The sequence below is a fragment of the Arachis duranensis genome, chromosome 9, assembly GCF_000817695.3.
Source record: "Arachis duranensis cultivar V14167 chromosome 9, aradu.V14167.gnm2.J7QH, whole genome shotgun sequence".
Taxonomy (NCBI): domain Eukaryota; kingdom Viridiplantae; phylum Streptophyta; class Magnoliopsida; order Fabales; family Fabaceae; genus Arachis; species Arachis duranensis.
This window is the reverse complement of record NC_029780.3, coordinates 7,068,710-7,090,861: the sequence shown is the minus strand read 5'-3', so window position 1 is coordinate 7,090,861 and position 22,152 is coordinate 7,068,710. Positions and strand designations below refer to the sequence as shown.

The window sequence follows — 22,152 nt, the reverse complement described above, 5'->3', positions numbered from 1 at the left end:
GAAATTTTATAAGAAATTATTTTTATCATTGTAATTTGTATGGCAATTGATTTCGACCTTAATACAGTACCTATGGCAGAAGGTGCTGAAGAATTTGTACAACAGACGGACTCACCCAATGAAATTGTTGTCAGTCAATCAATTCATGAGAATATAGAAAACTACACTAGCTCTGATGAGGTATGGTAATAATTCGGATTATTTTTTTATGTATTTTTTAGCACTTTAGTTATATGCGTAACATTCTTGATCATTATTTGTTTGCTATTTATCTCAAAAAAAAATTATTTGCACCGGCAAATAAGTTTTAGCATCATCACAAACAATATAACCAAGACTATCATATATCATCACTCTTTCGTATACATAGCATTCATTGATATTCTAATTAATTTAGAATTTCATTCAATTCTCAAATTGTAAATTTTACCTTTAATTTTGTCAAAGAATTACAAAATGATTTTTTAAATCAAAATTCGAGTTAATAAAAATATTGAAAAACAACTTTGGACTTATTCTATAATCTAACTATTTAAGATAAAATACTTTTTAGAGAAAATTTATTTGAAAGATTTTAAAACAAAATCTGGAGAAATAGAAGCTATGGTCCCTACTATGTCTTCCGTCTTATTCCTCTTTCATTTTCATAAATATGCCCTTTTTTTTGTCGTTTATGCCTTTGATAATTGATATCTTTTATTATTATTATCATTATCATTATCATTATTATTATTATTATTATTATTATTATTATTATTGGAACACATAAGCAACCATTGCGCCTGTTCTCCAAAAGAAACGTTAGGACATAGATGTTTTCATCCTCTTGTCTGTGTTTTAATTTAAATGAGAGATAAATCATAGAAATAAGTATTTTGATAAACAATAACTTTTTTTATAATATTTAATTTTAAATTACTTAAAATATAATAGAGAATTTAAATAAAAAAATAAAAAATATACGTAAATCCAAAAATAATTATATGAAGTTAACATCTACGTTAACATACATAATAAAACGAAATTAGGACCTAAAAGTATAGTATTGTGTTTTATTTGTTATACTCGATAGTGAAATTAGCCACTTTTGTATAGTTAACTATTATGTAGAGTTTCATTTGTTTTTTTTTTCTTTCTTTGTTTTTTTTTCCAGGTCATAAACCAAGCCATTGGTGACGAGGATGTAGATCCCGAGGAGGGAATGTGCTTCGGCACATTAGAAGATGCGCGTGCATATTATTACCGATATGCGGCTAGGACTGGATTTGTCGTCAAAATAAGAACCACCGGCTGGGAGACCATAAACGATCAGAGGGTGGTTGTTAATCAAGCTTTGCATTGTAACAGAGATGGATACCGCACATCCCGTGTAAAGGCACCCCAGAGAAGGAAAACAGTGGCCTCAACAAACTGCAAAGCCCGTTGCTATTTGGCATTAGATAAAATGACAGGGCAGTGGAGAATTTCTCGAGTAGAGGTATCCCACTCACACCCGCTTAATCCGAAGCTATCTGGAATGTTCTCAGCAAACCGTCAGCTAAGTATGCATGTGAAGGACCTGATACAGCAAAATGACCAAGCTGGCATTAGACCGAGTAAGACGTACCAGGCACTAGCCAATGCAGTCGGTGGCCCTGCCAACCTCACCTTTACAGAGAAGGATGTTAGAAATTACATTAGTCGTCACTTACGCATTTCCGGGGATGAGACGGATCCAAAAGAGTTACTTAAGCACTTCTCACGGATGAAGGAGCTCAATCCAAACTTTTTCTTTGAAATAGATGTGGACGAAAACCATAGCATTAGAAATGTGTTTTGGGCCGATGCTCGGTGTAGAGCTGCATGAGAATATTTTGGTGATGTCGTGACGTTTGACACTACTTACAAGACTATTAGGTATGGAATTATTATTTTTTCTGTTGTACTTAATTAGACTTTTTTCCATCCACGGCATTTGGAGTTTCCACCTATATATCATGTTTTTATATTTTCATTGTTTAGGTACGACATGTCGTTTGGGTCTTTCGTAGGTGTCAACCACCATGGGATGTCTACGCCTCTTGGGTGCGCATTATTGCGGAATGAGGACACTCGTACATTCGAATGGCTTTTTTGTACTTGGTTGAAGTGTATGGGTAAGGCCCCCATATGTGTTATAACAGACCAATCGATGCAGATGCGTTCTGCATTAGAGACCACATTACCACACACACGCCATAGATGGTGCATATGGCATATCCTAAACAAGATACCAAACAAGCTGGTAGGTTACCGTCATTTCGATCAGCTCATCACATGCATGAAGAGGATTGTGTTTGAATCCAAATCTAAGGACTCATTTGAGAGAGATTGGCACGATTTTATTGAAGAGTATGACCTCCACAATTCTAGGTGGCTAAATGGTAGTATAATCTTCTGGTTCCTTGCTGCCTCTGTGTGGCTACTTTATAGATGTTATTTTATTGTCATTATGGATGTTGCACTTAGAGGTTAACCGACGCTATTTTTTGTTTTTTTTTGCATTTTTTGGTTTTTCCTGTTCATTTGCAGATATGTTTACTGACCGACACATGTGGGTGCCAGTATTTTTCAAGGACGAATTCTGGACTGGCATGAGGAGCACATAGCGTAATGAGAGCATGCATTCAGTTTTTGATAAGTACTTAAACAGTAAGAGCTCTTTGTTGCAATTTGTTCGCCAATACCAAAACTGTGTTATAGACAAGGAGCAAAAGGAGCTTGAGTGTGACGCTGCTGATTTAAGGGGTATTATCCCTTGTGTTTCCAGCTCACCAATAGAGAAGCAGTTCCAGAGAGAATATACAAACTCCATGTTTCGAGACGTTCAGGATCAATTTATAAAAAAGGCCGATTGTGACATCTCCTTAATCAACCATCATGGCACAAGTATAGTTTGTGAAGTTGACCAACAAAAGATGGTGTTTGACATGTCAGTGTACAGCAAATACCAAGTCATGTATTGCTCGCAGTCATCAGACGTTCAATGTGATTGCTTTATGTTCCAATCGAATGGTATTCTATGCTGCCACATTCTTGCTGTTCTTCTACATTTTCGTGTGACAGCAGTGTCCTCACAATACATTCTATCCCGATGGAGTAAGAATGTTAGTCGGAGACACACATACATCAGGAGTAGCATTGACATGGACCGTTCTGATGAAAGCATGACAATTTTTAGGCAATTGTGTTCTGATTTTTACAACATCGCTCAGGATTTTGTGGCTACTCCAGAGGTTGCTGCTATATTGCGTGATGCCATGGACAGTGCTCGGGAGAAGCTCAGAGAACACAAGGAATTCGAGCATCAAGCTGCACATGTACCAAGTGCGATTTACTCACATACGCATGATGAGTGTCCCGTTAGCATGGATGAGCTACATGGCCCACGTCGTGTTCCTACGCAAGGTCGTCCAACTTCCACCAGACTTGGGGCAGATCTGGAAAAATCTATTAAAAAGAGGGCACGCAAAAACAAGAACACTCACAATCACAACAAGGTAAATATGAGATCTACCCCCCTTTTCACGTTATTTGTTTATTTTAAGTTGGTTGAATGGATAATAAGTGATGATGTTATCTTTCAATATGATTTGTGTGTTAAGGGACCTAATGGTAATGCACAACCATCTCCTACAAATGTGGCAACTTCCTACAAAGATACGCAACCGGCTTGTTCAGAAATGACAGACAATTTGGCTATGCACTCTGGCTCCTTCATATCACTATTGAATTCATTCCATAACGCTGAACAATTGTGTATGTGTACCTAGTGTATTTTTCATAGCATTAATGTCATGTCCATTTACTAATTGTTTCCTCTTTTGTTTTGTTTTTGAATTTTTTTCACAGGAAGCATTCTTGGAGGATTCGAAGTTTAACATCGCTACATATCATAAGCATTAGAGTTTAACAACTACTTTGTACTTTGCCTATGCTTCAACTTTATTTCACGTTATCATGATTTTGGTGGTTTATTGGATTTATTTTATGTAAATCACTATACTCAACTTTATTTTAACTTGCTACTGCTTCATCTACCATTATTAAACAAAATACAATAACAGACTTGGGCAACTAATATACAACTTTTTTATTCTTTTACTCTTTGTTACCGTCATTATTTGTTACTAATATTAAAAAATAATAAATGTTTAGTTGATAATTTAATCATTACGATAATGTGGTGCAATACATGAAGTTTAAATTTGAATATCCAAAAGTATCCGTACATAATAAGGTCCTTCTTTTATTATTTAAAAAATTAGACATCAAAAAGTCATATCCAGACATGTATTTTATTTACATCCAATAACATCCTTTAATTTATTAGAATAACATCCACGATCGAGCATTTATTGCTTGGGCATAAATATTTTTAGCTGCTTGTTAAGCATGGATAATTGTATATTGGAAAGATAATTCAAAATTCAGTCAACGTGTTCTCGATTTGAGCAAAAACAAGCCAAACATGTAGAAAAAAATAAACTAACAATTTAAAAATAATTTTTTATACATAAATATTAACTGGGATATTGAATTATTGTATTTTTTTTATCCAGTCCAAATCCAAAATCTTTCGCAAATATTTCATGATAAAATTACGTAAATTCTGCAAGCATATCAACCGTAAATACACATAGCAACTCTAGTCCTAATCAATTATTTGTGAATATATTTAACCTGCTACCCAATATAGGTTTCCCTTTAAAAAAGATGCACCCGGTTTTGGTTTATATCCGATAACATCCATCTATATATAAAAATAACATCCACTAAATCCTGAAATCAAATTAACAAAAAACACACACCGACCAACTCTAATCTCAATTTATGGCTTATAGTTCCGTTTGGCTTTCTTAGCCAGTTCTGCCCTTCGAACCAGTGATCTTATCCGTGGGTTCGTCCAAGGATCTTCAAGAGTTTTTTTCTTTCCCTTATCCTCCACATGACGACATGGTACATTGAGTACACCATCTACCTCACTCCTAGAGATGTTGTCTTTACAAATTAGAATGTCAGTTACAATTTCTTTTCGAATTTGTTGCAGATGGGCCTGTGGTCACATACAGATGTATTTGTGTTTGGTATAGAATACACTAAAGAAGCAAATATAAATCCAGCCAGCATAAGTAGAATTCATCCAAGAAGAGTTATTTATCAATTATTAAATATGCAAATAAGCATCAACATATGTTTTGGATTTCACTAACCGTCGTCCAAATAGGCATATTCAATTCATCCTCTGCCAAGCTCTTTGGATCCCACATTTCCATCCATTTAATGACGTATACGCCACAGTCCCACCTATGTAACACAAATGACAAAAAGTCGTGCCAACATATTAAAATTTGTGTGGGTTAATTTTTTAATCCCTTCTTTGTTTTCACCTCTAGACTTACCCATTAGGCTGTTTTTGGAGCCTTGTTTCATAGCAACATTCATAGCCCTCAGCTGTGAATACTACATTCGAGTCTACAGTTGCTGCCAACTCTTGGAGAAGAAAGCCCTTCGACAAGCCAGAGAGAAAAAATTAGGGAGGAAAATAGAAGAAAAAAACATGGAAGGCAACACCTAACACCCGAAAAAATATGCATCATCAAATCTATTCTCACTTACTACATATTTATCTATTTTCTCTCGGCGCTCCGAGTGTGGGCCATTGTGCATAGAGTCTAACACCCATAGGTTATCAGTCTTCCGATGGAGTACATATAGCCACCAGTGATCATCTCGGTACACTGGAACAAACCACTTCATCGTTGAATAAAGCATGTTAGTATATAGTTATTTTTTCCATATTCTTGTAATGAAAAAATAGATTTTGTGTGTGGATTAGTAAGTATATAAATTACTGACATAATCAACTTTTTTCGCTTTCTCCGCATCGAACCAGTGCTGCCCGCGGCCCATGAATTTGCTAAGAACAGGGACAAAACCAGTGTTCGTCCCGGCAAATCGTTCAATGTTATCATCAGTCAATATTATGGCCTGTAAACCCATTTTGCATTAGTTAAACACCTAAAGTAATAATTTAGAGTATCCTTCACCGAGGCAATTATGGTATTAATTAATATTAAGTGGGTAAGGAAAGATTGCACTAACCATTAGTCTCGGTGGAATACAGTAAAAATGCGTGCAAAACCTTGCGTTGCTCGAAGTATTGAACATGGCACAGCAGTAATCAACCACCTGAATAGAATAAACGTATTACATTTTCATGGCACTTTAATGCATAACACATACATAGCAATTTATTACAATTTTTTTGTTTGCTCTTACCGTATCGCTTACTCTTCTACGCCATCCCAGTGATTGAAGATCCGCTCGCTGCAGTTGAACATCATCGCCATTGCGAATCCACGCAAGTATGGTATTCTTTGCACCCCTCTGATCTGTCACCCACTTGTATATCCTGTTCATGTCATCACCTGTCGGCCTTGCAACACCCCCAGATGGCATTAGTGTGTCCACCACAGCTTTTGTTGTTATGTTTTCTGGTGATTTAGGTTCTGGAGTCACATTTTGATCATTTGTTACCGGAGATCTGGGCGGTGAGTCTGGTATGTGCATCTGAGTGATGCCAAGCGAGAATGACGGGATTGAAAAGTCTACTTGAGCTGGGTCCTCTGGTGCAACATACACTACCATTGCAAGCTCTCCGGATTCCCTGCACAGTCATTAACAATTAAGTGCTCTTAACTGAGTGCTCTTAACAATTAAGTGCTCTTATCTGAGCCAAAACTAAAATAAAGAAAGTTGTGTAACCAGCATAAGATTATATGGATAACATCTATTATTGATTAAACATTTCACCTCAAAAGAAGGAAAGAGTCAGAAGTAAAAGAGTCATATTTTTTTGTTTGCTCTTACCGTATCGCTTACTCTTCTACGCCATCCCAGTGATTGAAGATCTGCTCGCTGTAGCTGAACATCATCGCCATTGCGAATCCACGCAAGTGTGGTATTCTTTGCACCCCTCCGATCTGTCACCCACTTGTATATCATGTTCATGTCATCACCTGTCGGCCTTGCAACACCCCCAGATGGCATTAGTGTGTCCACCACAGCTTTTGTTTTTATGTTTTCTGGTGATTCAGGTTCCGGAGTCGCATTTTGATCATTTGTTACCGGAGATCTGGGCGGTGAGTCTAGTATGTGCATCTGAGTGATGCCAAGCGAGAATGACGGGATTGAAAAGTCTACTTGAGCTGGGTCCTCTGGTGCAACATATACTACCATTGCAAGCTCTCCGGATTCCCTGCACAGTCATTAACAATTAAGTGCTCTTAACTGAGTGCTCTTAACAATTAAGTGCTCTTATCTGGGCCAAAACTAAAATAAAGAAAGTTGTGTAACCAGCATAAGATTATATGGATAACATCTATTATTGATTAAACATTTCACCTCAAAAGAAGGAAAGAGTCAGAAGTAAAAGAGTCATGCAACTACTATAATCTTCAATAATTCGTATTATTGTTAAAATCATCTATCTAACTTGCCTTTGATTCGAAGGTCCTTCATCAACATTATCATCTATTCCGTTTTCAACAGGTGTGTCAGACATTGTCTCATCCCCTTTGGGCATTTCAGGACATGTCCACCTCATACTCATAGTATTCCCCCTAATGGACCTGTTTTGGGACTCTTAAATAAATTAGAAGTTGAGCACCTATAAGTGATAATAACAAAAGACACCTGATACAAATATGAGTTAATCAAGTAAATGTAGTATGCTTAAATTCCTAAATGATGTTAAATCTAAAGTTTACCCAAAGCTTCTTCCTGCAGAATAAAGTAAAGAATGGATAGTAACATCCACATAGCCAACCAGTTAGCAACCATAATGCTAGAAAGATAACATCGGGTATGAGGCACGCATAACATCCAAATTTAAATGATAAAATATTAGATAATCAAACTCCTATTCAAGATAAATATACCAGTTACAACCCCTAATTTTGCCATTCTTCTCAAATAAGCACAATATTATACGTAGGTAACGTATATTAAAATTACTTTATATATGGTAAAATGTTATATGCAAACAAATATAATGATAAATTATGTCAACGCAGTTGCCCAAAAAAAATTATGCTAGTATATTATTACAATGAGGCAAGTTAAAGCATTAAAACTTCATACGATAACTAAAAATTCAAAAACTTGCCTTTCCTTTGAATGCCCGTCCTTAACATTATCATCTGTTGCATTTACCACTGGCATGTCGGCCAATGTCTCCTCCCCCGTAGGCATTTTGATACATGTCTTGTTTATAAACATTTTATCCCCCTCAATGCATCCGTTTTGTGAAGCTTGGCTACATTTTCTGTTTAAATAAATTGGAAGATGAACAACTATAAGTGATAATTAAAAAGGTCACCTAGCACAAATATAATCCGACCAAGTAAATCTAGTATACCCAATTATAGTACAGAATGGACAATAACTTCCGTAATTTAAATCAGTTAACATCCAGAAAGCCACACGAATAACATCAGGAGTATAATATACATAACATCCAAACTAATGAGACAAGATTTAGCTATTCGTAATACTATTTAAAGTCACTAGTATTGGTATTACTTAACAGGAGAGGACACATAGTCATCAAATTTATTATGTTATGGAATTAATGCTAAAACAGGAAAAGATGTATTTACATGTGTAATGTCTATTGCCATGCTCAAAATAAGTATCTCCAACAGTTTTTAAAATATAGATTTACCAACTACAGCATCAATATCACACTTCTAAAATTAGATAAATAATGAATTACTCTATACATGGTAAAACTTTATATATGATTAAAAAGACACAAAATCTAAAAGATATTTATTTATACTATAATAATATTAAAAAGACACATGTTAGAGCAATAAAAGTTTATAACAAAAGTAATAAATCTTTGAATTGCCTTTTTTTGGAAGGTTGTTGATCAAATTCAGCAAGTGATGCATGGTCAGCCGGTATGTCGGTCTCGTTTTCATCTACCGTGGGAGCTTCTTTACGAGTCTTTCTATCAGACTTTGTTTTTTCTTGATGCATCTTCTCTTTGATACACGATTGTGCTTTTTCGGTGACCCATACATCTTTTCAATTAAATTTAGAAGCCCCTACAGTGGACAACGTATAAGTTTTATTCACGTTAGAGCTTAAAAGCAGTGATCCGATTAACATATCTTTCACACTTATGTCTCACCGAGTGAGATGTGCTTTCCTCTTCATCCATCTTCTTTAGATCAACAAGCGACCAGTCTCTGATCCACGGTTCTCTCCCATTATATCTTCCTAAATCTCCATGCTTGTCAGCATGGAGATATATAATCTGAAAGTTATAATAATTGCTATAAACAAGGTATACTATAAAATAACACACAACAAATCAAAGGTTAGGGATATATGGCTCACCAATAATGTGAACATACATCCATCAACTGTTTTCTTCCCTACATCCTGAAATCTCAAAACTCCCTCAATTAAAAAATCATAAATGTACCTCGCCCAATACATCTTCCTTGGGTTCGATACATCAATGGCAGCGCGTATATGTATGTCTGAAACAGTGGCTTTCAGCGAGGGAAAGAAGAAACACTTGGCTATCAACATGATAAACTGTCTCCGGAAGTTGATTCTATCGACATCGGACTGCATCGAGCATGTGATAACATCCATTTTCAAATCTGCTTGTGTCTTTCCTGTGAAGCTGTTAACAAGTCGGTGCTCTGCTGCTGTTTTTGGACTTTTGAAACTATCCCCTGTCAAGCACAAAATTGAGTCGATGCAGTCCAAATATTTAATGGCTAATTTAACCGAAAACATATAGTCAACGAAAGTACTGTGGATATTTTTTTCCCTTTTCTCCCTATTTTATTTGAGAATTGCGTACCATGGTTCGGTAGTCCAAAACACCGTGCAATTAATTCAACTGATATGAGAATTTTTCTTCTTCCGACGATCAAGGAATTCTCATCCCGACTATATGATGATGCTAATGCAACCATCATATCTTGGTTGACAGCCCATTCAGGAACATATTGCAGCCAGCCAAGTCCCATGTTCTGCACCTCCATTAGTTTCTCTCTACCCGCGCCTGAGTCTAATTGCTTCATAACTGAAGCCACGCAACATGGCGAGCACCTAGATACTAATGTTTTCTACACAAAAATTCATAATCAGCACAAAGTAACAACGAAGGAGAATGTGGGATTTAGCATTTACTATCAAAACACAATATCCCAAGTTTACAGTTAATTCACCGCTAATCATCCAAGGTACCTTTTTTGGTCCAACAATTTTTTTTGCGATCTTCTTTTGGGATTGTTATACTTCTGTGTCTCTTTTTTGCTTCTGGTACGAGCCATAGCTACTTCTTGTTTTTCGAACACCTGTTCACAAACAACTGCTATATATACTCAAATAACTCACTTAAATTAATCATTAACATACCAACATATTTATCAATAGCATAGATACGCCAATATTATTATTGTTTATAATTTATTAGACATCATGATGCCCAAACCCATTTGTCAGATCCCTTTGGCACACTTTAAACCTGCTTTTTTGCATACAAAAAAATTTAAATAGCTGTATTCTTTTTCAAATTCTAATGTATAGAATTGCAAAGAACACAATTTAGGTGTATGATGAATATATAAGTCACAAATTATTAATTATTGAACTTATTATAGGGAGTTTTAAATTTCGTTGACAAAATCTAAGTCATCTGTCCTAGTTAGTACTTAAAATAAATATCAGATTCAAGTTTAAATGTTTTAACATTAACGCTAAGCAATATATAACAATACAAGGGTTAAAGTTAATCAAAAATAAAAAATGAATAAAAAAATAATAAAAAGTAGTAACGAAAGTAGAGTAACTAACATCATGTAAATTATTATAGAGAGTAAATAAACTTTATTTTATTTCAGAAGGTGTAATTATATATTTTGACTATATATATATAACTAATAGTAATTTATGTTATTTAATTTGAATGGTCCCAAATTACAAAACCCATACTTTCATATAGGAAAATGAACAACGTTATACGTACCATTTACAAGTACTGTATTTTTCCTGTATATTTTTTTTATATTTAACATTAAAAATAATTAATAAAGAATAGAAAATGATAAAAATTTTTGTCTTTTATTCTATGCTGATGGATACAAGCATTGGTGGTGGAAGAATAAGAAGAAATATAGACAACAATTTTTATTAGTCTCCATCGCTGTCTATTATATTCTTCCCTTCCCCAATTCATTACGGCTCTCTGTCTCTCTCTTTGGTGATCGAGGGTTCTATGATATTTGATTTTGTTAGTAGTGGAGATAATTAAGGAATGGATGGAGGTGTAAAAATATTTGTTTGGAATTATAAGTTAGGAAAAGTGATTGGACTTGGAGAGTTTTGATAAGGTTAGAATTGCTCAAAATTTACCAACCGGTCATAAAGTTGCTATCAAGCTCTTTAACCGTCACAAGATCAACCAAATCAAAATAGAAGTAACTAATCAAAAATCAGTTTAATTTGTTTAACTACATACCATTACTTAAATAATCATATATGTATGTATGTTCACACTAAAAAATTTCATGCAAAATTCCAACTCAACATTTTATAAAGTTAAAGCAATTCAAACTAAAAAAAATCAAGGCATAACATCTCTATTGAACCGTATCTAGAAGGATTTTTTTCTTTCACATGAATGAAAAAAATTAATAAATTACCAATAACTTTAAGTACTCCTAATGTACTCCCACCATAGTTAACTACCATAATTAGTCAACTACTAACAAATACATAATCTAAGTGACACACATGATAAAAAAATCCTTTTTTGGTGCCTTCTCTTCATCTCCAGCCCAAAATACCATCTTTGCAAGTTTTTTCCATTTTCAAAACCCCTCCAAGTGAGATAAAGAACAAAAATTTCATCGTTAACATCGTTAACACACATAAAACATAATTAATAGAAAGATAAAACTATATAACATACCTAGAGGAGTCGGAGATAAGCTATGAGATGCTCAGCTTTTCCAGTGGAGACTTTTGAAATATGGAGGCAACTTGAACGAAATGGCTGCTTCGTATTTGTCATTGTATTAATTTCTTGAAAGAAAGCACAACACCAAATATGAAAAATACTTATTCAAACCACAAAACATATAAAAAATAAGGGAACCATGACACACCAGAAAATTGATGTCTACTTATCACGGTTTGACTTAGCCTGATTTTGATGCTTAATCACAATGCACCCAAACAAGTTCATAGCATTTTTTTTCAATTGTTAAAAAAATATTCATAGAAAATGGGAAATTAAAATATTGATATAAGGTCTTTTCATAAATAGATTGTCATATTGTATAACATCTATGAAAGATACACCAAATCCCATTGAGGAGTTACGACAAGAATTTTTGAATGGTGTCTTGCCATATCCATAATCAATTAAGAGGAAATATTCTCTTCCAAAATAAAAACAAAAAAATATACAACTCCACCTAACACACAGTATCAAGATTCAAGAGTAACATATACTGTAACATATAATCAGAGCATGTCATTCACATTGCAAAATGATTCAATGAGTTTCACAGAAAAAGCTTTCAGATAATCAAAGTCCAAAGCCCAAAAAGAGAAACCGAGCGAGCAAGAAAAGGATTTTACTTACCGAGGAAAAAACGCCAGTGAATGCGAATATGGTGAAGATGAGATTGTGAAAGTGAGAACTGGAAATTGCGTTGAAACCTTGGGTGCGAGAATGGCGCAGAAGAAAAAGGGATTAGAGGACGAAACACGAAACGGCGTGTTATTGCAGAACAGAGGCGCCGGGAAACAACGAAAACACCCCTTTTCTGCTACCTTCCCTTCATCTTTACTCCCAAAACGTGATCTTTTTTCGGCTATTCCCTTTTTCCTATTCTCAAACCCATCACCATGAGATAAAAATCAAAACTTTCATCCTTAACATCAACTCCAACCACATGCAACAACAGATACTGTACTCTTAACATGCCAATTAACGGAAAAATTATACTAAATAACATACCTATATGAATCGGATACAATGCTATAGAATGCTCCGATGATCTTGCTGCTGGGTTTCTCCTCCCTGCATCTTTTCGTTTTTCTGGTTCCTGGGGTTATGGAAGGAATGAAAAGGGGGAGAAAAGTTTTGATCTTTAACTCTATGTAATTTTTTCGTATATTTAGATGTTAATTTACTGGACTGAAATTGCATTTTATTAGAATTAAATGTTGATGAGAGATTTTTAGGGATTTGATTGAGATGAGGCAAAAATTAATTTTAGGAATGAAATTAATTACTATAGGAATGAAGAAGAAGAAACGGTGATAAGTATGTTATTGATAAGCAAGTGGAGTACACTCTCTTATCATGAGAGTGAAATTTAGTTTGTACTATATCTATAATATAGTCTTTTTTTGGCTACGTAGCACTTCCCATATTTGAAATAAAATTGTTTCCTCAAATATCTATTAACATTTATGGTACATATTCACACTAACAATTTTATTAGCATTAATTTAATCCTTAAACACGCTAACATAACATTCAAACTTTCAGTCATCAAAGTTGCTTTTTAATTCCAATATTATGTGGATGGTCTTAGTATTTAAGTTCATTGTACCAAAGAAATTAAAGATCTCTAACCAATTAATATGATAGATTGTGTATATAAAATTAGCTCTAAAATAATAGTAAAAAAAATTAGACTTTCAGTAAAATAGAACTTTATAGATATTGTGTTACAGAAGATGGACTTTAGTTGGAGATAGAGGAAATAAGTGAAGGAGTGTATTGATATTGCTTCTATGTCGATTCTAATAAATAGTTCACCATCTAAACTTTTTAAGATGGAGAGGGGTTTGAGACAAGGTGATTCACTGCCCCTTTTTTTATTTGTTCTTGTTGTTGATGTTCTGCATAAGATATTAGGAAGACAGTCACGAATAAAGGTATTTCATCTTTGCTAGTTGTCAAGGATAATATAGAGTTGCCACATCTCTAGTTTGCAAATGACGTTATATTATTCTGTCCACCAAAAGAGAAGACCATCAGAAACTATGCCAGGTTGCTAAGGTATTTTGAGGTGATGTTAGAGTTAAGTATCAACTTCAATAAATCAAGTTTAATCTCAATCAATTATGATTAGCAGTGGACTTACAACATGTGCAACTTGTTGGGATGTAAGGAGGAAAATTTTCTAGTCAGATATCTTGGCATTTCTTTAGGAGTGAACCCAAGGCTGGTCAGGACTTGAAAATCAATAATTGATAAAGTAGAGGAGAAACTTAATTTGTGAAAGATAAAAGTGCTCAATAAAGCGGGTAAGTTAGTTAAATTTGTGTTGAATAGCTTGTCGGTGTACTATTTGAGCCTACATAAGATGCTGAAGTCAGTGACAGAAAAGTTGATTTCATTACAACAAAATTTTTATAAAACAAAGAGGAAGGTAGAAATGGATTAGTGCTGGTTAAGTGGGAAGTAGTTCAGGCTCCTAAAAAGTTAGGTGGGTTGGGGATAGAAAATGCTATGGTTAGGAACACAACACTCCTCTTCAAGTAGTGGTGGCATTTTTCAAAAGATGAGTGTCTATTATGGAAGAAGGTTGTATGTTCTTATTATAACTTGAACCCCAATATGATGTTATCAGCTCAAACTTTGTCTAGTATAGGGGGTCCATAGAAGGATATCTATTAGCTACAGTTCAAGAATAATAATGTGAGAGAAAATATGATTGTTGAGTTGTCTATGGAGGTGGGTGATGGAAGGAGGACTCATTTTTGGGAAGATGTCTGGTTATAAAGTGGTTCATTAAAGATGAGTTTTTCGAAACTCTTCTCTATTTCAAACTAAAGAGGATCTGTCATAGGGAATTGTGAATTTTGAGATGGATTAGAGTAGATTTAAAACTTTTAGTGGAGGCGAGAGTTATACCAATGGAAGTTGGATTTAGTAGATCAATTACACGAGACTTTAAGGCTTGTAAAGCTAGCATATGATACACAAGATAGAGTTGTATGGAAGTTTGACAAAAGGCATTTTTTGAACTAACTATTTTGTGTAGCTGATGCAGTCAAAAATAATCCCAGAGGATATCACAAGCTATAGTTTTACCAGAACCATATGAAAAAGTTTAGTTCCACCACGAGTAGAGTTATTTATTTGGTTTTCTTTAATAGGAAGAGTTAATACTAAAGAAAGATTGCATAGGTTGGGAATTATTAGACATGGTGATAACATGTGTGTATTGTGTAAAAAAGACGTTGTACATATTCACCACTTGTTTCTTGGTTATGAGTTTACTTGACAGGTGTGATGTGAAGGACTACTTAACTTTAGGAGGTTGTGGTCCGTTTCGAGTTCACTGAAAAAATACTTTAAAAGTTAGACAGGTGTTGTTAATTAACAGAAAAGAGGAGCGCAATAAGTGGCTCATCTGCTTCTTTGCCGTTATTTGGAACATTTGGCTAAAAAGGAACAGACGGATATTTAATAATAAGAAAGCGGGTGTAGAAGAGATTTTTCAGAAATCTTTGTCCAGCTATAGAGAGTGGAGTAGCTTGGATCCCTTTAATTATTGATGATTATGTCAAAAATGATACTAGGGATAATTTTTTTGTCGCTTTAATTTATTGTGTTGAACTCGTTTGTTAAAAAAATAATTATAAAAAGTAGTTTATTAAATAAACAAATTTACTAACTGCAATTGACATACTTACCCACCATCCAAATATAATTTTAATTAGTTGAACTAAAAAAAAAACTAAATTTGCTTACTAATGAGAGATTTTTAATAATTAATAGAGTAATATTTCAAAGAGGTCCCGAAAAAATTTACGATTGGATAAATATGATCCCAATAAAATTTAACTAAAATTTTGACTCTGACGTTTTTAATTATATACCAGATACGTCTCCATGGCAGTTTGACCTGGTCAGAATTAACGGTGACTTCCTACGTGGAGGTTAACGGGCTGATGTGTCAGGTTAACTGCGACGTGTCACCTCTAGGATAATTTGATCCCCATCCAAGTTGAACAAAACGACGTTGTATTAGATCATGAGGCGAACAATGTCATTTCGTGGAGGGCAGATTCGTCCCCACTATAGAAGGTAGAGTTGCGAAACAATGCCATTTTGAATGGAGACCTATCTGTCTGATGATTGTGCGTTTATGAGAACCTATTTGCCTGATAAGCTCATGTTGGAACCTATCTGACTTATAATTGGTGACATTATCCTCAAGTATATTCATTACCCTTTTTTGGTTTCATTGAAAATACAGGCTGATGTATCTGGACTTGTTAGCTTATAAAATTCTAATCATCCCTCTTATGACACTCAAATTGAAGATTCTCCTCCACATGTCACAAAAAATATCTTAGACAATTCCTAGATATGCTAATTTTGAATGACTTAATACGTATGTTGAAATCTGTATGAAACATCCTCATAATAATTTTGTTAATTCCAGACTTAGCAATTTTTTAGACTTCCAAAGCAAACAGTAATCAAACCCAAGGCTCAGAGAAGTGTTAGTGTTGAGATCATGACTAGCAGCTGCAACCAGTGGCATAATATTTAGATTGTTCAAATTTATTCCAACACCGGAATTAAAGCAGGATATGAAGAAATGATGCTTTTAAGGATTTCAACACCATATTTTGTTATATTGGAGAAAATAAAGCTTTTGTTGTTTGGATTGGTTTATTTGGTTTAGTATATATTGAAGGAAATAAATTTTTTTGTATGATTTGGTTTATGTTACTACTGAACTTAACTACTTGTGTGGTTATAATATTTTGATTATCAGTTATGTAACTATTTTGATAAATGGATGAAACAAATCAAAAGTAATGTATTTATTTTATACTATTTCACCACAATTGATTTCATGCATATCCATCTAAATATAATGAGACCTTTCAATCCAACAATTTGATCATCAATACAGATTAAAATTTGTCTAAACAGCCAACACATACATACAAAACGCAACTATAACTATCAATGCCCCAATTATTATACCCCTAAACAAATAAGTCCCTAAACATTAGCTTATCAGGCAAATAGGTCCTTATAGAAGTACAATCATCAGATAGATAGATCCGCATTTAAAACGGCGCCATTTCACAATTCTGCCATCTATGGTGGGGACAAATATGTCCTTTACGAAACGATGTCGTTCACCTTATGATCCAATACGACGTTATTTTGTTCAACTTGCATTGGATGGGGACCAAATTGTCCTGAAGGTGACACATCATAGTTAACCTGACACGTCAGCCCATTAACTTTCACTTAGGAGGTCACCGTTAGTCCTGACCGGATCAAACTGACATGGGGACATATCTGGTGTATAACTAAAAATGTCAGAGTCAAAATCTTAGTTAAATTTTGTTGGGGACAAATCTGTCCGATCATAAATTTCTTGGGGACCTATTTGAAGTATTACTCTAATTAATAATTGGATTATGCTATATGTACACCAAAATCAGCCATCAAAATCAGCTACCAGTATAAAACACATGTTAGAATATAAATACATATTGAAAATAAATTAAACCACATATGTATTTATACATAAATACATTAGTGACTGATTTTAGTAACTGATTTTGGTGTACAAATAGCATTTTTAATAATAATTAGGTGACAAATTAATCAATCTTTAAAATTAACTCATTTTCTAAAATTACTATTCATGTCATCCAGAAATAATAGTGGTTTAATTTTAATAACAATTTTTGACCTATTAAATAAAAAACTGGTATTTACAACAGTATAAACCTACTGTTAAAAAAGTTATATATATCAACTTAATTTGAAAACTAGGATTGTTGTAAATTTAGCTTCCATTTTCCAACACCTAACTACTTTAGATTTAAAAAAAAAAAAAGAAGTAACCTTCTAGCTAGTAAGCAAAACAACAAGACAAAACTTGGGACAATGATCTCCATCCTCTTAATCAATTGGTTCATCCCAGTTTGACAAATCACTTGTATATATAAACAGTTAGAATGGCTTAATAAATAGTCCCAAGATAAACCCTAAAAAAAAGTTACCCAAAATTGTGTTACAATAAGGAGGGTGATTGGGTTGTTGAACTGGTAAGGGTAGAATGTTGTTGTTGTTGCTGTTGCTTTATATGTAACTTTTCTTTAATCTGTCTTATCTTAGCATCAACTCTTGCAGTGAATCCAATCTTTGTCTCTTGTTTAGCCTTAGATCTCTCCCTCTTCCACATGTGTCTATCTTCAATATCCTTCTTGTAGTACTTAATCTCTTGTATAATATGATGATCCATGGGATTGAAACATCTTTGGATAGCTATGTGAGTTAGATATGGAAGGAAGCAAGAAACTGATATCAAGAACGTTGCTATCCAATAAATGGGTGCAGGTCCAAGAGATTCAACCAATATTTTATAGGCATTCTTGGAGTATGTTGGTGAAAGGGCACCATATAAGAAGAGGAAGATGTACCAAGTGGCTATGCTTCCCCAAACAAACACATGTTGAACCCATGTGAAGTGGCTCATTGTTAGGGCAATTTGGCAGTTCACGGCCCAAATGATGCTGCTGAACATTGAGGTGCCCACGGCGGCCATATCGGCGGTTTGACCGTCGGACCGGAATGCTTGGTCGTAGAAGATTATGATGTTAAAGAAAAAGATGGTTATTGAGGAGTAAACACCGTTGGCCATCCATCCCAGTATTCTATACCAATCAAAGAATAAATTTGTTGGTCCTTGCTGATACAGTGCAGGAAACTACAAATAAACAGCAACAACAAGTTAAACAACTCATCAATAATAAGTGGTTAGGGTATTCTCATCAATGAATTTAAAATTTTAGTACAATACAAAGTAGACTTTTAGTATAGAACAACTTCAGGAAACCAACACTATATTAGGTGAATATTCTTCGTACGATTGATGTGAAATTAATAGTCGAGAGATATTATAATAATTTAATTAAATATATTAAATTATTTAATTTAATTAATATATAATTTATATAATTATCTAAAGACNTATTAAATGTTGGTTGTAATATTGAGTGGTAATATTAGTTTTTAAAATTTTTTCTTTAGTATAATAAAAAATAGATCCATCTGATTTTTAGAATTCAAAATAAAAAAAAAACCCTTGCATAAATAAATGTATTAGATACAAAATTAAGTTTATTAAGTAAAGAGTACTATATTTATTGTTATTTAAACATGTACGTCTTTTATTTATTATATTGTATATTAATAGTTTATGTTAAAATAAAATTTAGAGAATTTTATTTTTTATTTTTCTTAATTTTTTTATTTTTAATAGTAAATTAATTTTTAAAAAACTGCAATTATTTTAGCATATTAACATTTGCATGTTTTTACTTAACATACTACTTTTTTAGGAAAAATCATTTGTGAAAAAAAAATTTCAGAAAAGATAGATAAACCTGTAAGCAAACTTCTGATGGAACATCTTGTTCTAAAACTCCAAGTGAAATGACAGGTAAGGATGTTAGAACAACGTTGAACAATATCATGTACCAGTCATCATAAACTGATTGACCAGAGAAGCTTGTGAAGGCCTCAAAATAGAATATGGTTAGTCCAAATGCTATGTTCTTGTAGAAGAAATAACATATCTGCATGCATAACAATTAACAAGTTAGTTCAGATTTGTGAGAATAATGATGAAAATGAATGTTGTTAATAAATTACCATTTGTGCAATTCTCTTATAACACCAGTGTCCATGGACCACGAGAAGTCTCTCTAAAAACCGAAACTGAGCAATAGCGAAGTCACTAGCCATCACCGCCTGAAATCAAGTTACCAAGCTTTGCTTTAATTAGTTATTCGATTTTTGATTTTTTTTTTTTGGAAAATAAAAGAACTAACACATTAAAGTGAATCAAATAGAATCAAACAACCAAAACAGACAGACAATTCCAAAAAAAAAAAAATACAAAAACAAAAGTAGATTCTTATATCATTTTTAAACATAGTCATCAACAACACAAAAATAAGTTATTGGGTTTTCCAAGACATAATTTATATGAGCCAAGAAGTTTGATATTTATTTTTTGTCTTATGTCTTAGATTTGTACAATGAGAGAGTGAGAGACCATGTTACACTGAAAATTGAACCCATTTTAATAAATATTTTGAAGCGTTTAAAGTTATTATAATTAACCTGCATCCCTTCAACCCCACTGATTCCAACACCAATATCTGCTTCTTGAATCATGCCAACATCATTTGCACCATCACCTATTGCTAGTGTGGTCTTCTTGGTTCCTTCTTTCACTAACCTTGTTACCTGAGGACCAAAGCTTATGAAATTAATAATTAAGTAATGACTTTAATTAATTTATGAAAATAAAAGATTTAGGTACATACATACCAATGCCTTTTGCTTGGGAGAGACACGACAGCATATGACTGATGCACAATCAACGGCCAATGCAAGGAATAGGCGCTTCATATCATCTTCTAAAGCATAGGTCAAAGTTTTTCCATCAATAATTAATGCAAATGCAGCATGAGGATCCTTCTCTAGCTTTATCATTTGTGATGCATTCGTAATTTGGTTCAAAATGTTATCTTTGATGGCCTGCGTGCGTCAAATTAAAGAACTAGGCCTATCTTCATCAGATGAAACCCTTAAGTCCCTTAAAAAGAGACGAAATTAAAACTCTTTATCTAAATTGGAAACAAGAAAAATAAAGCTAAGGTACCTCTTTGGTGCTATCACTGGCCGGCATTGCATCTAAATTAGGAATAGTTATACAGATCTGCTTCATGCCCTGTCGTAGCAAACTGCATGCAAATCCAATGTTGATTGCTGTTTCCATTTTATCCCCTGTCAATACCCAGATCTTAAGCCCTGCCTGGGCAAGTTTGTCAATGCACTGGGGAACCTAAGAAATTAAAACAAAAAAAAACTTGATCTTGGATGAAAATTATTTGAAGCAAATATATATTAGAATTTTAGTATATTAAAAATCAACTATCAAATCAATCACTTGCCTGCCGTTTATTTACAAGCACATGACATTAAGATAGAGACACATAGACACAAAATCGTATTTGACAAATAAGATATAGACATAGACATTGTGTCTAAAGACACTGAATTAGTGTATTTTGTGTCCATCATGACAGAAAAGACACAGAAATACTTATAAAAAACACAACTTATTTTTTATTTTTTATTATCTTTCTCAATTTCTTATAATTATATTTTTTATTATTATATTTTTATTTTTTTAATGAACAAATTAAAAATAAATTAAATGATCATAATTTATTCTAATTTATCTCTAAACAGAATGCAAAAATACAAAATTTTTTTATCTCTATTCATTATGTCTTGTCTTATCCTATTTCGAAATACAAATATAGCCTTATATAATATATATGTTATAATATAAAATACACATTAAAATAATAAAATAACACATATTTATATACATATATAGCAATTAATTTGGTAAATAATTTAGTGTGTACATAATTTTTTATAATTTTAATTATTATTATAAATATAATCTAATTTAATAATCATAAAAAATTATATTAGTAAAATGAATATAGAATATTTTAGATAATTTAAATGAGTATTGAATTAGTACCCCTTTTTGGAGCTTATCTTCCACAGCTGTAGCTCCAACAAGAATCAAGTCTTTTTCCATCATCTCTGAAACGCGCTCAAGTGTTGCTTCTCTGTCAACGCCAACAGAAGTTTTAGCTTTCTGAAACTCATTGTTCCAAGCAGAGTATTCTTCCTCATCAAGCCTTTTATAAGACAAGGCTAGTGTTCGCAACCCGGCTTCTCCATATTCATTTAAATGTCTAGTTGTAGACTCTAAATACTTTTTTCCAGTCTTTGCCAAACGATCAAATATGATACTACATAAAACAATTCATCTCATCACCACTAAAAGAATAATATTAGAAAGGAATAACATGCATAACATGCTCTATAAGCTAACCTGTCAGCCCCCTTACACATAAGAATAATGTTTCCTTCTTCATCTCTCACAATCACTGACATACGTTTTCTTTTACTTGAGAAATCAAGCAAATTCAAGAGTT

At 33.4% G+C, this 22,152-nt stretch overlaps 2 protein-coding genes across 2 annotated transcripts in view; both read right to left on the bottom strand.

Moving 5' to 3' along the window:
* Positions 1–4,849: 4,849 nt before the first annotated feature.
* On the bottom strand, positions 4,850–7,633 carry LOC127741502 (uncharacterized). The gene is made up of 8 exons (XM_052254167.1): positions 7,521–7,633; positions 6,892–7,279; positions 6,124–6,210; positions 5,878–6,009; positions 5,638–5,772; positions 5,421–5,527; positions 5,232–5,325; positions 4,850–5,074 (listed from the first exon to the last, which is right to left on the bottom strand). Exons 1-8 carry the CDS (start codon positions 7,631–7,633, stop codon positions 4,850–4,852), a joined length of 1,281 nt encoding a protein of 426 aa, XP_052110127.1.
* A 10,498-nt stretch (positions 7,634–18,131) lies between these two features.
* LOC107464332 (probable phospholipid-transporting ATPase 4) overlaps positions 18,132–22,152 on the bottom strand; it is a 6,754-nt gene continuing 2,733 nt past the window's right edge. Inside the window, exons 2-9 of the mRNA XM_016083262.3 lie at positions 22,050–22,152; positions 21,690–21,966; positions 20,793–20,975; positions 20,459–20,668; positions 20,249–20,374; positions 19,775–19,873; positions 19,507–19,698; positions 18,132–18,827 (exon numbers count right to left, since the gene is read on the bottom strand). The exon at positions 22,050–22,152 is cut by the window's right edge and continues 17 nt beyond it. Coding sequence (XP_015938748.1) covers positions 18,132–18,827; positions 19,507–19,698; positions 19,775–19,873; positions 20,249–20,374; positions 20,459–20,668; positions 20,793–20,975; positions 21,690–21,966; positions 22,050–22,152 — 1,886 coding nt within the window. The remainder of the gene's footprint in view (positions 18,828–19,506; positions 19,699–19,774; positions 19,874–20,248; positions 20,375–20,458; positions 20,669–20,792; positions 20,976–21,689; positions 21,967–22,049) is intronic.